At 33.8% G+C, this 16,469-nt stretch overlaps 1 protein-coding gene across 1 annotated transcript; it reads right to left on the bottom strand.

The window, feature by feature from the left end:
- Nucleotides 1–871: 871 nt before the first annotated feature.
- LOC103719005 (oligoribonuclease) lies at nt 872–14,874 on the bottom strand. The gene is made up of 9 exons (XM_039130576.1): nt 14,847–14,874; nt 14,276–14,461; nt 10,747–10,881; nt 9,274–9,350; nt 8,257–8,338; nt 8,097–8,152; nt 5,072–5,158; nt 3,725–3,815; nt 872–1,245 (listed from the first exon to the last, which is right to left on the bottom strand). The coding sequence occupies exons 1-9, from the start codon at nt 14,872–14,874 to the stop codon at nt 1,133–1,135; spliced, it is 855 nt and encodes a 284-aa protein (XP_038986504.1). The 3' UTR covers nt 872–1,132.
- Nucleotides 14,875–16,469: the final 1,595 nt, after the last annotated feature.

Raw genomic sequence — 16,469 nt, forward strand, 5'->3', positions numbered from 1 at the left:
TGCCATGCACTTGGAAGGATAGCACGCAAAAAATTATTGTCCTACAAAGATAATTTACAGATGAAAACAAATCCTTTAGCTCCATTACTATGAGCACCAACAAAAGAACAATGGAGAGGGATCCCGCAACACACCACCCAGTCAGCAACTGATCAGTAGGAATTCCATGGTAAGTTGAATCATTCGCCTAACAGAACCAATGCCGTCCAACGAGACTTATTTCAAGCAAAAACTTCCCCTCCAATGTTGACTTAAATAGAACCTTCACAATCAGGTATCACAGTACAGCGGCCCTGTTTGGGGGAGCTGTTGGCAGTAGAGCTGTTGGAAGTAGAGCTGTCTGAAGTAGAGCTGTTATAAAAAGCTGTTTGTTGTTTAGTAACTATATTTTTAAAGTGCTGTGGCACTTTAACATATGTTTGGTAAACAAACTAAGAAAGTACTTTTATATGACAAAATTACCATAAAGGACATTGCATAGTATTATACAATAGAGCATGATAAAACATAACATATATTAATACATAATATACGATATAGTATAATATTACTATAATATAAAATATTATTATTATAATATAGTAATATGATATTGCATAGCATAGCATAATGGTAATATAATTATTAGAGTAAATTAATTTTCTATTATATAACATAATATTAAATTATTTAACATAACATATTAATGTATTATGATATAATGTAATATATATTATATTTATAGTATAATACAAAAATAAAGATATAAAATATTATAATTATTAGTATTAATTAATTTCTCATACAATAATAAAGATATAAAATATTATAAAATACAATGCCATGCACTTGGAAGGATATCACGCAAAAAATTGTTGTCCTACAAAGATAATTTACAGATGAAAACAAATCCTTTAGCTCCATTACTATGAGCACCAACAAAAGAACAATGGAGAGGGATCCCGCAACACACCACCCAGTCAGCAACTGATCAGTAGGAATTCCATGGTAAGTTGAATCATTCGCCTAACAGAACCAATGCCTTCCAACGAGACTTATTTCAAGCAAAAACTTCCCCTCCAATGTTGACTTAAATAGAACCTTCACAATCAGGTATCACAGTACAGCATCTCATGTTAATTACCGTTTGGACTTATTTGGTGCTTTTAAAAATGCTTGCTCTGTAGTATTTGAGTTCCCTTATGCTTTCTTTGATGTCATCCATAGCTCTATGCTTCTTTTTCTTTGTAGGTGCCCTTTGCTTTTCTGTTAAGAGACGAGGATAAGAAAAGTGTATATCAATGTTGCCGCTAATGTGATATGAAGCAAACAACCATCACTTTTCATTAATGAAAAGATATTTTTTGATACATTGGTATAGAAGCAAATTCCATTCAACACTTTGAGGCCATAATTTCAGGGGCAAGTTCAGAGAGAGAGAGAGAGAGAGAGAGAGATGGCCTACAAGCTTTAACTCCTTGTTAAAATGATCTTGAAATCAATGATAGGCTATTCAAATTGAAAATCCAAACCATTGAACATAATTTATACCACAAAAAATACCTCGAAACCAAAATTTACATATTTTGGTTATATCTAACTCATACATGAATACAAAAATGAATGGTATAATTGTACTAATAAAATACAGGTTAGGGCACAAAAATTAAAACAACTTAAATTCACTAAGTTTTGATGGTTAGTTCATAGTAAGTATAGTATCATGCTATTAAAACCATTCATTTTGACACCTATTTGATAATTACGTTAGAGATCACCAAAACACACAAATTTTGGCTTTTAAGATTTTTTTGTAGTATAGATCATGTTCAACAGTCTTGAATATATTTATATGTGTGCGCGCGCGCATATTTTAAACAATCAATAGTCCATAGAACAATTATATATTATCCATAAACCAAGTTGGAGTACAAGGTTTGGCCATCTATCATGGCAAAATCACATTAGACTGTCACTAAGACTTGCACGCATACCATAGAAAACTATTCATGGCTGATTTAATAGCAAGCTTACTTGCATGCATGAATTTATTCGATCCAAATTTGCTACTAAATGTAGGCGATATTGCTGTTTCAATTTTGCTTATCTAATAGTTGCATCTTGGCCTGTCACAAAAGAGATGGCGTGTCAACATTTCTGAAAAAATACTCAAGCAACCAGATAAATGGCTACTCAACCAGTAGTCCCCAGTTTAACAAATTGGTTGCATATGATGACTTAAACCAAGACACATTGCAAATATTATATTATTACTAATTAGAAAACTAATCATAAATCACTAGAGTACCTGTAATATACCCACTCAAAAGCAATCCAACAGCGCAAAATCAGCAAGTTGAATCATTATTAAGGACAATCCGAGCATCTAGTTCTATCTAGGAATCTTTTATCTGTTGTAGTCTGGATAGTTTTGCAGTTCCTCTAATCACAGGAAACCTTCCCAGTTAGATATAAAATTAGATATCACTAGCCCTTCATTCGATGCCTAGTTTTTTGTTAACATTTTTGAGGCATCCAAGCAATTGCACTATTGAAGAACTTACAAGCTTATGCTCTTGTTATAAAATAAAAAAATAAAAAAAAAACCTACCTAATTATATTCCAATTTTTTTTTGTTCCTTTCTCATAGTCATCTAAACTTATCTAATAGTTTTGCTCCATTCCACTTTCTATTAATATCAATCAACATGTTTATTGCAACAAAGTCCTAGGTAATTATACTCTAATGAAAAATCCATAAGCCCTGACACTAGAAAAAATTCTTCACCCTGACGCTAAACTCATTGGACTTTAATATATTGGACAGTTAGATAGAATTACTTACCCACTAAAACCAACTTATCTATGAATTCTTCTCCATCATTCATTAGTTCAGACAATTCTCCATAAATTTTTAATGTTATTTGTTATTTTAAATCATTTCTTTCACGAAATGTATACCAAGCATTTCTTTTAGGTAATCAATAATTGCATGGCCATTTGTGTTTTCATAACTTGATCCTCAGCCTTACACAAAAGAAGAACAGCAGAATGCATGGAGCATGCCATATCTTGTTTAATATACAAAAATTAGATCAAACTTGTGAACATCTCAACTTCAAAAATCTACTTTACATTACTGGAAAGGAATACCCATTATATATGATTCACATATACTAGCAAGGATAACAGTTGTCTTCTTTGCTATACAAATGCTACCAGCTGTGGGATGCAGTCACCATTTCACCATGGCAGCATAAGATAAAGAGCTCCATGGACTCTGTATTTTTAATATTTTATTTCTTATGTTCATTTGTTGTGCTAGTGCTTTTAGATCTGAATACACATCCAACATAGAACAGATTTCTGGATTACCATTTTGACATGCATCAGCTACAGTTGAAAAGTCCTGATATCTTCATAATGCTTGGTTTAAAATGGGCATGGTTGACATTTTAACACTGTGGACCTTTAAGCTTGAGTTATCCTACCTAATCATATAATGTGCTTAGAACGAAAAAATAACGGAGGCCCTTACCACAAAACATGGAAGAGAAGATGAACCATCATCTAATTCTGATTATTCAGATTAACATGAATCTCTGGCTTCAGTAGTGGTGGTGGTTTTTTTTTTCCTTTCCTTTTCCTTTCTTTTTTCTATTTTTTTCTATGGCGAACTCATAATTAAAGGACACCTACGAGCTCAGCATGGATAAACATAATATAATTATAAGGAATGCATTACCTTTAGGAAACCAACGGATGCATAAAGCCATGATGCTGCTAACATCAACAAGTACATGTGGGAAGATAGCTGCCAGATTTGGCATATATTTCTGTTCAGGAAAAGTCCAGCAAAAGTAAGAAAAATAACAAGTAGATGACGGGGTGGCAATACAAGAGAGACCATGAATATCTAATTAAGGAATAAAAACAAATATTTAAATAAGGAAAAATGGTGATAATGCACTGTGATCCCAGAGAAGGTGCAAAACAGGAGGAGCAGCAACAGTCCAAGGAAATTTTCCCATATGTCACAAGAGCCAAAAGCTGATTAGGCTTTCTTATATTGAGATGAAAGAAAAAGAACCCAGATGAACTTCTAAGGGAATTAAATAAATTTGTCACTAGAAAGCATGGAGTAGTCCCAGTTTTGGAACTCACTGAATTAGTACAATATGCACCTTGTCACTCGTAAAACTTGTTCATTGTTTAGACTTTTTCAGATATTAGTAGAAATAAATCAGCAATCCAAGATGGTTTATATCAGGGAATCTATAAGAAAGCCATCAAACGGGCAAGTTAATACTCAATTCTTTACCATATCCTCCCTGGTCAGGGGGCTGTCATACAAGCAAGTCATTTATGAGCAGCTCATGCTCGGCTCAATAGTGCCCATTTGATTAGTAAACAAGCTGAGCTTGAACCTGCAATATGATCTCGAAATATAAACAAATAAAACAATAGATTTGATCAACTCTTTGTGTTTGGCTCAATTAATCCAGAAAATAATATATATATATATATATATATATATAGAGAGAGAGAGAGAGAGAGAGTGAGAGAGAGATATAATATAGTATTTCTACTATTGGATTTAAAAAAAATGTCTCTAAATTTGTGCTCATGGAATATATATGAAAGCCTCAAGGGACTTGAGGCTCTCACTGACCCTTTAAACTAGCTATCTATCAACAGCTTGAGCTTCACTAACAGTTAATTGTGCCATTAACCTGAGCTTGAGGTTGGCTAATAAGCATGGCCTCGCTCACTCATGCTCAGCTCGTGTAAACTCCTAATCCAGGTGTCATAACATATCCACCTCAGATTGATCATATTTGTTATGCTGACTTCCATGATCCTATTCACTGCAAACATTCTAATCCATAGAATGTTGCCAGCCCCAGCCTAACTGTAGACCCATAATTCCCTGGAGTCTCAAAAGCCAGCGGTGATCACCCAACACCTCAAAGCACACTGACCAGTCAGTTCCATCTGCTCTGAATATGACAGGAAAGTCTTCATCTACCTTTACAATCTTGTACAGTAGACATTAAAGTTTTTGTCTTCAAACATATAACAATTTACTGACCTTTAAGAATAAAAAGTCCACATATACAGAATTTCCAGCTAAAAGTGGTGTACCCGAACGTACATGTTTCTTCACAAAGTCTATAACCTGAAACATGTCAGAGTTTGTTTCATTTGATAATTGCAGTTTAGTTACAAACAAGAAGGTATACAATTGAATAAAGAAAAAAAATCATGTCTTGCAGCATTCCCACTTGCATTAACCATAATATTATATACATGGGATACTTGCAAACATGTAACGTCTTAAGTATTGACAGAACAAATAATTTAAAGAAACATTCAGGAAAACAAATATGGCCCCCAACAATTTTACAAATATCATGAATGATAATACCAAGAACAAAAGGAACAAAATTTCAGAAATATAAAACACCAAAAATGATTGAATCATAAATAGCAACAGTGAGTCAACACTAAAAAGTCACTAGCATCTTTTTAATCAAAACTTATTGCGTATGAATAACAAACTCTGATGTCCTCCTCAACGAGTTCAATTGTGCAAGTGTAAAAGGATTAGAAGTTCTGAAACAAAAAGAAAAAGGGAAAAGGAATAGGAAGCTTATCAGTGCTCCTTATAACATGCCTTGGAATTTGTCAAATGTATCAATTCGAAGTTGCTTTTATTTTCAATACGCATAATTCTAGCTATCTAATAACTTTGTTGGAGCCCTCTTCCTGTTATTGGTGATGGTACCTACATTCTCTCACTATTTCTCATGTTTCCAATTAGTATCTTAGTAAAAATGTGACTAGACGATTAACCCATCCAATATTAAAATGGCCAACTTTGCTAAGAACCTTACAAATTGCCTTAAACTTCATTTCAAAATTTGCTCCTATAGTTTCACATTGCAGTTTCCGCAGTTTTAGATGTTACCTTTGCTCTTATAAGCTGATATCAGAATGATTTTTTTCTTTGTCTATTCATCTGTTTCCTGTTGACAAGATCTCGTTATGAAAATGATACTTTGGTAAAACAAGTAGTTTTTTTCAAAATACATTAACATTACCAAATTTGTTTCATATCGGGAAGTATACCAGTTAGCAGATTTGCCAGTTTATAGGTTTCAAGATGAGGAAAATTTTAACATAAATTGCACGTTATTGTCAATTTACTATGCTCCAGTTTAGCTGTGATAAAACAACCGCACTTATGGGATTGCATGCTTGTCATGGGATATTTAGACATTACAGAAAAGGATAACTAGCACTTAGAAAAAAAATGCATCCAACTAAAGAGGAAAAAAAAATGAAATGGATCCTTCCTATGAGGTTTAGCTGGGAGCCCATTAGCCCCTTTCTGAGTTCTCACTAAGAAAGTTGAAGCCTTAGAAAATTTTGGTAACCTTGTGTCCGCTCCCCTCCTCCAAAAAGAAAAAAATCTCAACTAGTGTTCGTCTCATTTTTTTTCAAGATGAGAACAGAATAAATCCATTGGCATTGATTATATCGACACTGAGTGATATATTTAATTATATTGATCTAAAAAGATAAAATCTGATACTAAAATGACTTGCTAAATATTTCCCTTCACCATGCGGAAAGATTGCTAATAAACAATACCGCTCCCAGATAAATCAAAAAGATAAAAGTTGCACTAGCAATAAAATGTTCCAGCAAAATTTGAGATTATCTTCTCTGTTTGAAACCAATATTCTGCTGGATTGAAATGCAGTTCACCGTCATTTATCATAACACCATCAGCTAGTACATATATTTAATCATACATCCGGACTTTGGTTAAACAAATTGGCCAGTTTTTGAATGCATGTGTAGTTATTGTCTTAGATGTTATAGTTCCTTCTAGAAGTGCAGATTCCTTTTTTTTTATGGTGCACCTACACCACGAGTTGTTTCAATCAGCCCAATTGTTAGTGTTCCATCCTGAAAAACATACCTTGTGGACAAGACAACATTCTAGTAGTCCATGGTGGTATCTTACATATTAGTTGGTTAATCTTTTCGATATTTTTTTAAAGATAGTGGCATAGAAGTTACCCCCCTAAACCAAGCCAGGCAATGGATGGTGACAGTACTGGCAAGAATTGAATGAGAGAGAGTGCGAGTGATGCATACATCATTCATCAGTCCTTAGGCATACGCATGGTATCCCAGTTTTGAGTTCTAATTGGAACAAACACCCGTCAAAATCTGACTTAGTCCCCCAAGGGATGAAGGGCTCAAAGTGGAATAGTTTAGCTGGGCTATAGAGTCCTACTTGGTGAACACATCCCAAGAGACACCCCATCAAAGAACAAGTATTTGGAGTAAGCATTACTCTTCTTTTGGTGTTTTTAAAATTTTAGGAAACCATGGTGATTATAATTTATCTACAAAGGCCTGCAATCTATTTACAGTACTTCGCTGATAAAACTAATATAAAATTTCAATTTTTCTGTTATTTGGATATTCAGACCAACAAGGAATGCTCTCACAAGATGCAAAATTATTACATTTTTAATCTATTTTTTGTCAAAATCATAAAACAAAATAATCCTAGTGAGGGTAACACTGTTCCATTGAGCCAAAAAAAGTCCAATTAAAATTGAAAATGCACATTAGTGATCAAAAGTTTCTGGAAAAATACCACATGCGCATCAAGTTCCTATATAAGTCAATATTTCTGTTGCAAGCATCTTTAATTTTTCATACTATTTGATTCTATTCAAACAAACTTAGCTTGTATAGTTTGATGCTCCAATCCTCATTTGATTTGAAGTTGTACCTAAGAAGATGAACATTTCATGCATACATATATACATACATACACACACAAACACATATGTACATACATACAGTGTATGGTGTGTGCATGTGCACGTTATATGTGTTAGAACAAGCAGGATCAAAACTACAATATTACAACCTGGGACCTTGTTCTACAATAGAGGCAGTTAGGCATATAAGTTATGATTAGATTTCAACAGCAATAAAACACACAAATTATGTCTTTACGCACCTATTCTCCTCCAGAATAGTAGGGCCAAAGGCAGAAAATAAGCCTTTGCAGAGAGTCAAAATACCTGTTTTTCTGCATCTTTTTCAGTAATAGTACTCCGTAGCACTCTCTCAGTCAAACCTAAATTGCACTCAAGTTAGAACCAGTTCCACAGAAGAAAAATATTGAAGATAGAATCTCTTTTTCCTAAAATGAAGCATATCACTATCATATCACTAACATACCACTAGCTGCATGATGGTCTCGACACCATTGGCCCATGTTATCCAAGCACTCCTTCGTCTGGCTAATAACCAAATCTGGACCCTGGTTAGCGGAAGTAGTTAAAATCATGTCTAAACTCATAGAGAACTCAGAACTAATAAAGATTTATAACTAGCGAGCCACCAAACAAGTCAACAGGCACCACCTCTGATCAAGTGATAGTAAATGCTTCAAAAATGATTATATGTAAATACTAACATTTATTACAATAAACAAGATGTAAGAACAAAAATCAACAAAATTAACCATTGAGAGTTGAAGCACAATGGTTAAAAAGAAAACCTTCCCAGGCACAATTAAGAGTTGTTACACAACATCCAACAAAATAACCTTGGATATAATGAAAAAAACCATGAAAATAATGGAAAGGGTTGCAATAATATTATCAATCAAGGACTTCTACCGAGAAGTCTTTGACCCCTAATTGCATTCCCATGGACCCTAATGTACTCAACTGTTGTGAAATCCAAATTGTTTGTTTTCCTCAAAGCTCAATATCACATCTTAATGGTTGTTTTCACATTTCATTTACTTTCATATTTCTATAGACAAAATGTTGGGGGGGGGGGGGGGGGGGGGGGGGGGGGGGGGGGGGGGGGGCTAGATAATTATATTCCGAGGTTTATATATTGTTGCCAATGCTAAAGAGAATAATTTCTATAAATAACATTTACAAAAACTTTCTATACATGTATTGTGTTAGAGATAAAATGAGAAGTTCTATCAACTCAAATTTAGATTTTGCACTTGTTTTTTGGGTAAAAAGAGTTTGCACTTGTTAAATATTATATCTCTATGCCCACTCCGCCCACCCACCCACCCCATAAAAAAGGAAAAAAAACACTACGGGTGACATTTCAAGAAAAGAAAAACTAAAACGTGGTGAAATTGCAAGCACCTCATTGATATGGTGAAAAAAGAAGAATAGAAAAAGATTAGTTAAGCTCATAAACATGTATAGCAAATAAATAAGTCACCTCCACTTGTTTGGTTAGTTTACCATCCGTTATAACACAAGCAATCTCCAATATCTGATCAACTTCAATATTCAAACCTAGAGGTGCAAAAAAAAGACAGTGAAAAGACAGTAGATAGATTAATTAGAAATGAAGTTACTCGTAGATGCAACAAAAATCTCCAAAAGTCTACTAAAGACAAGATAAACACTTTCCAATAAATTACCAGATAGCAAATTACACTTAATGTAATACCTTCAGACAGTAATACCTTCAAAAACTAATAGAAAATAGGAATATCTTTTAATTGACTTAGAAACATCGCTGCACTTCTGCACATCTTATTCTTCTTCTTCATATGATATATCAACCTCCCTTGGTTTACAAACTTGTCCATCCCAACCGAGACAAAATTGGCCTTTTGTTTTGTTTATTCTTTTTTACTCCTGTTTCTATCCCTTTTAGTTTGTATTTTCTGTCATTTTTCTTCTTTTTACCTTGACCTTTTTATTGCATGTTTCTCTTTCCTCAATATCTTTCCCCTATATATTTCCTCTTTCTCAACCTCTCCCCTTCTTCATCTTCTTCCTCTGTTTCACACTTAAACAAGACCAATATAGGTCACTAAGTGCTTCACCTAAGACTTTAGAAATTCTCAATACATGGGAATTGCCTAGTTCTCTTGCAACTTTCTTTATAGTAAAGTGTTAGATTCTATGGAGTCTATACTGCATTAAAAATATCTGTTATAATTTCGCTATTTCTCCTTACAATGCATTAGTGTCGTCTGCCAGTTTTATGGGGGCTACTTCATTATCCTACAATTATTAAAATGTTTTGTATTTTAGCTTTAGCACCTCAAGTTTGCGTTCTTTAAAAGTTTTTTAATCTCGCCACTCCCGTGTGGTTTGTTCGACTCACCTAAATTACCAAATAAAACTAGTGGCCAAATCAGAAGGTATATCTCAAAAAGGAATAAAGATTCATTTTGGAAGAAGAGAAGTACAAAAACTTGTTTCAAGTACATCCAACTCGTATAGATGCTATCATTACATAAGATGACAAAAGTGCAATTCCAACATATAATTTACGTCTGATTTAATCTAATTAATTGATGATCCATAGACAAGAATAAGCTATTGCATTCACAGTACGAACCATGATGCACCATACCAGTACATACCACGCATACCATACTGGTACCCAACAGATATGTCGTATGGGGTGGTACATCAAACCGACCCTGAACCAGTCATACTAACACTATACCAAGATGGTACTAGTACGAAGTCCAGTACTGAGATTGTGAACCTTCATGTAAACTATTAATCTATGTTAAAAGAAATATGCTTAATGATATAAACTATAATAACTCTATTTGTATAATAACAAGACATATTCTAATATCAACCGATAACATAAAAGACTGTCTAATTAACTTCTAGATACTTATGGTACACAACATTTAATGCAGCAATTAAAGTAGAAGGATACCTGTCATTTCCAAGTCAATCCACACAAGGGGCTTTTTGTAGGCATCTGAAGACGATGGAAGGCTATCTTCATTTACTTTATCAATTTTCAGATTTCTGGTTTTCCCTGACAATTTACATTTCTTCTTATCTTTATCTGCATATAGAATGCATCCAAACATCATGTTAAAAAAAACTTCATAGGTTAAGTGAGTCATCTACTTGATCTTGACATATTTTCAACTTATGGCATTATAATATCTATCAGATACATTAAGCATCAAAAGCCTTAGTGTTGTATCAAGTTACCAATAGACAACTACAGGTGCAAACAGAATAGTCGCAGACCCTCAATCAACAGATCAGAGTTACCTCCAGAGCTACAAAAGGCTGTGTAGAATACATTTTGACCAACTTCCAAAGGCTTGACAATATTTTAATAGTAAAACTAATCCATCCTTCAAGCTTCAATAGATCGTGATTTTCTTTTCTGAATAGAACCACGAATTCTATTGTTAGCGCACGCACGCGTGCACACACACACACACACAGAGAGAGAGAACAAGATTAGTATGCCTACACAAAGTCTCCCACTAAGTCACCATTCTGTCAGTGCTCAATACATGGCATTTGGTTAACGGACTAAATGATATTTGGAATAGAAAAGAATTGTTGCAAGACAAGTGTCGATGAGAAAAGGAAAGGGGAAAAAAGATAAAGAGATGTCAACTTTGGAATCAAAAGAATCAATGCATTAGGTATACATGAGCACGGATGCCATAGAAAAAACATGATCACCTTTTCACAACACAACTAATATCATGTCCATGTGCACCAAAGATTCTCTTCATGAAACTACAAAGTAGGCCATATATGAAAGATCATCAGGTTTCACAGAGAAAAGTTCCTGGAACAGAGGGACAGTTTAGCCTAATCACAGAACTGAGCCTTCTTTTCGATCTGAATTGAGCCTACATTTTAAGTCCATGGTTTAGTACAAGCATCTTATTTTGAGACCTTGCCAGGCTTTTTAATTGGATTATTCATGTCCATGAAGACCCCCACAAGTTAATTACTGTTTTCTTATTTACTAAAAAATAAATCAGCCATTCTGTGATATAATGAGTATTTAAAGTTCTTAAAGGTAGAAAAAGTCGGGGCCTATTAACAAGATGGCCAGATCAAATCTAATTTCTTTCTAAATTTTTTCTTCAAAATTATGCCTATGACATCAGTATGAGATTTTAATGTAATTCATTTTCCTTCCTTCGCCTCTGTTTAACAAAGGACTAGCCATCTTAAAGAGGGAAGCAGCCAACCAGGTACATATTGGGAAAGGAGGAATTATTTGGAATCCCAATCTCTTACCTCTCTTCCTCTCTTCTGCCCTCCTCTACTTTCCTCCTCCATCTAATTCATTATCATCGTGACACATCTGCAAGAGATCTGTTTTGGGGTCTTCCTTTTGACCCCTGCAGAAAACAGCCATAGGAAAGTAAGCATAAGCTTGTCCATTCTCAAACTCAGATCACATCACCTACAATTGGCCAAATGCTAGATAGCTGTAAGCTTCTCACTAATGTTGTTCTTTCAAATTTCATTTTCACACATACATCAAGATTCAAGACCGATCAAAGTTTCAGAAGGAACCTCACAAGACCTGGAAACCAATCCTTACACTTCCAAAAGCAGTCTTTAAATTAAGCTTAAAACTTCGATTTCAATAAATCCCAATTGATCTTAATTCCAAATTTCTACCCCTTTGTTATCTGAAAAGATATGATGTGTCTGTTACTCTGACTGCAGGTAACATATCAGAAAAAGAATGCTACCAGAAAATGTCTCATAATGAAAAAGAAAAAAAAACTTCTTTGTAATATAATTTGCTGATGGGTTATGGTCATACAGTGAGCTAGAAAAATTCTGCTAAGCTTTATACCTGCCTTCTGTTGCAAGTTAAAGGCATTCCAGTAAAAGTTATTAAATTTACCTAAGTTACGTGTTATCTGCTAAATAATCATCTATAATCAAACTTCTTCCTTACAGTTACATCCATCGAATATTGCTACTCGATAGCGTACTAATAACAAAAAGAATCGTGCTTCTTATGACGCCTCGAGGCATGGATAAACATATTTCACATCACTATGCTAGCAGGCATATCACCACCAAATTTGGCAAATTAGTCGAGCCAATCACCATATGCCACATAATTAAACAAGGGCATCTCATTCCTAAGCTATCAAGCAATAGAAAGGCAATGAGAAACGATGATTTTTTCTATAAAAAAAATGAAGGGGATAGATTTGATAAAGAATAAAAAGCATTTTCTTTTCATTAAGGCAGCAGCACTAATTAACAACAACCATTCTCTTTCATCTTGTTGGCACGAGAATCTGCGAATGCATTCTGGCCTGCTACAACAAAGCTTGGCAACATCCCTACAACCTTGCAGGTAACGGTTTAAATCACGTTAATTAATTCTTTCAAGGTGCCTTCATTGAAAAGCTTTAAATTTGTCCATAATCCACTATAATAAATATGTCCTATTTTATAGGTCAAACAAAGATACATCAAAACAATTGCTATATAAATCTCTCTAAAATTATTTATGTACATTCTTATACAAAAATAGGGACATATATATGGAAATTTTACAAATATTGGCAACATGGCCAAATGCAAGTGTTTTGTTGCCTGCAACTAAACCAGATGCAGGCAACTGAGTTGCACCCTAAGGCCCTTTTGTTGCATCTAGGATGCAGCCAATAATAACCACATCCCAAGTGGCAGGTTTTAGTTGCAAACTTAAAAGGCTACCATCACCTCCCTTTCTCCCAAATAATTATATGAAAAGCATAATGCTGATTATAATAATAAAAAATATCATGATATCATCATAATTTTTATTATAATAATTATTATATAACAAAATAATTATTATCATAATATCGAAGTAGCAACATAATGATATTATGTAAATATAATTATAAAATAGTATAATAGAATAAAATAGTATGAAAATGATATGATAATTTTTATTACAATAATATGATAATAATTATTATAATATAGTTATCATAAATATTGATTAATTAGCAAAACAAATAATTCTATAACTATATGAATTGATATTATATTAAATATTAATTATATTATATGATAAATATACTATATCGTATCATAATATTATAGTATTATATATAATATTATATTATATGTAGCATAATATTATATTGTTATATAATGCAATATAATATAATATGATATAGTATAATATTATAATAATTCAATGATATAATAATATTATAATAGTATCTAGAATGCAGGCAACCAAACAGCCTCTAATACGTCCACAAAAGCATATAGGTCCTTTATCAGTTTGGCAGAACATATATCCATGATGTTTCTAGCTCAAATGAAATCATACAACTACGAAATAATATGCAATTAGAACCTGCATGCAATTCAATGATGTTGTCGTGGATATTCTATAGCTGCACTTGAAATATCGGTATATTCACATTTCACTAGAAGCAAAACCAACTAACCTGATTTTGCGGCATGTTTTTCATCCTTGGCAACTGAAAGCGAGGTTATTTGCTTTTCGTTGTCTTCAGCATCAAAATGAAGAAGTGAGAAACATTTGAAAGGCCGTTCATTACTACAAAAATTCTCCACACAACGAGAAGAGAAAATCCTCCGCGCTCTATCCTCTTTCTTGATCCCAGACAGCACTCACTTCAGTTAAACGTCAATAACAGTCAGATAGCAGTATCTAATACCAAGAAATACGAAAAAGCTACTTGCATCTCGAAATGAGAAGTAATAATCGTGTATGAAAACATAAATATTATAATCAATGTTAAAGATATTGCAAATAAATTAGAAGTCGGATATACTGTCTATCAGATGGAAATAATATGTATATTCTTATGAAGTTTAATTTGATGAAAGACAACACCTCTTCACATAATAAAGCACCATGATATTAATAAAACTAATAGGACCACACACTTTTACACCAAAAATTATTAACCGTTCACAGCAGTCCACTGCTTTCATAATACGGTCTCATCATCCAGAATATCTATACACGATAAGTAAGTTCTTCAGACTTACAAGAAACAGAGACGGAGGAGAGCTTCATTACCAGTAATTGGCATATCGATCTTTCAATCAAAATCGAGTGAAAAGACCAATAAGCGCACTTAGAAAATGGCTTTCACATCACGGAGCCCAGATTTAGCCTTGCAACCATCGAAGGAACGTGTCCTTCAAGTGGCGGGGCCATGGAAAGAAAACACAAGAGGATAGAAAGAAGTAGAGCACTACAATTTGCATCCAGTGGTCGGCTAGAAATCCTAGCAGATGATAGGCAAGGTCATTCCGCATCATGGAGAGATCCGGTAAGTGGTTCTTGTTGTCAAAACCACTTACTGGAAAAATTTTCCAGACCTCTTTTCAGCGACAATCTAAATTTGATGGAAAGTGCTAGAGATATCAGAAGAAGTTTGCGCACAATCGGTGGGGAGTGCAAAATTCCATAGAAACCACTAATGGTACAGATTCAATCAACCCTACCTCTCCATCCGTAAAACCACCTCTTACGCCGCAACAAGATGAATTCTTGGATATTGCAATGCAAAAAAAAAAGTCGGAAAAAGAAAAGAAAACAAAAATATTTCCACTTCGATATATTTTATACGCAAATTCAAGAACACGAAAATCGAAGAACAAGCACTAAAAATACGATAAAGCTGGAAGCCGATGTCGCTGTTCTTGCAACGAAATCGAAAGAAAGGAAGCTGGTAAGCGTCTCCCATGTCCCGGTCCCCCCCGCCCCAACAAAAAAACAAAGAAAAAATAAAAAAAATAAAAGGAGGGACAGACCGATTTGGGCGCAGTTCTCCCACTAGTCTTCCCAGGTCTTCTTGGGTCGGGCATCAGGGAAACTTGCATTTCAAGGCAACGGCCGGCTTGGAGAAAGCGCACGGATCGTCGCCACGTGTTCATATTCGCCCATCACAGAAGGTGTCGTGGGAGGATTCCAGGTGCCAGGGGCATTGTTGTACTAAGGTGAGCGCGTAACGTGCATAAATACAATTAAAGTTTTTTTTTTCCATGAATAACCGTGTAAAAATTTAAATTTGAGTGAATATATTTTTAAAATTTATATTTATTTTTTTAATCTTATAAAATACTACTTTTACACAAATGCTCCTAATATAACGATTTTTCTAGCACCATTAATAAAAATTATATTTATTTTAATTAAAAATAAAATAGAATTTTAAAATTACTTTTTTATTTTCTATCATGATCACCTTATAAATGTTTCTTTTTATACATCTATCCATTAAGAATATTTTAGTCATTTTAATTTAAAATCGTTAATTTTTTAACAGCATTAGATAGTATGGGTACATATACAAAAATAAAAATAAAAAATGAGTAAAATAGCAAAATAAGTGTTTTATGAGGGTATACATGTAAATATTATTTTTGAAAGGATATTCATACAAAATTTGATATTTAGGAGGGTATTAATGCAAAAACCCCTTCAATTAATCATCAAAACAATAAACCCTCGAGCTAGACTCGGATAGCATGCAAAGCGACTGCATCATAAACTTAGGAGTGGGGTTCCCAAGTGAACTCAATCGCAACTCCAAGGGGTGGGGTTCCTAGGTGAACTCAATCGCCATAATAAGAATAAAGATGAGAATTCCAGATTTCCTAGGA

Source organism: Phoenix dactylifera, chromosome 9 (genome assembly GCF_009389715.1).
Source record: "Phoenix dactylifera cultivar Barhee BC4 chromosome 9, palm_55x_up_171113_PBpolish2nd_filt_p, whole genome shotgun sequence".
Classification (NCBI taxonomy): Eukaryota; Viridiplantae; Streptophyta; class Magnoliopsida; order Arecales; family Arecaceae; genus Phoenix; species Phoenix dactylifera.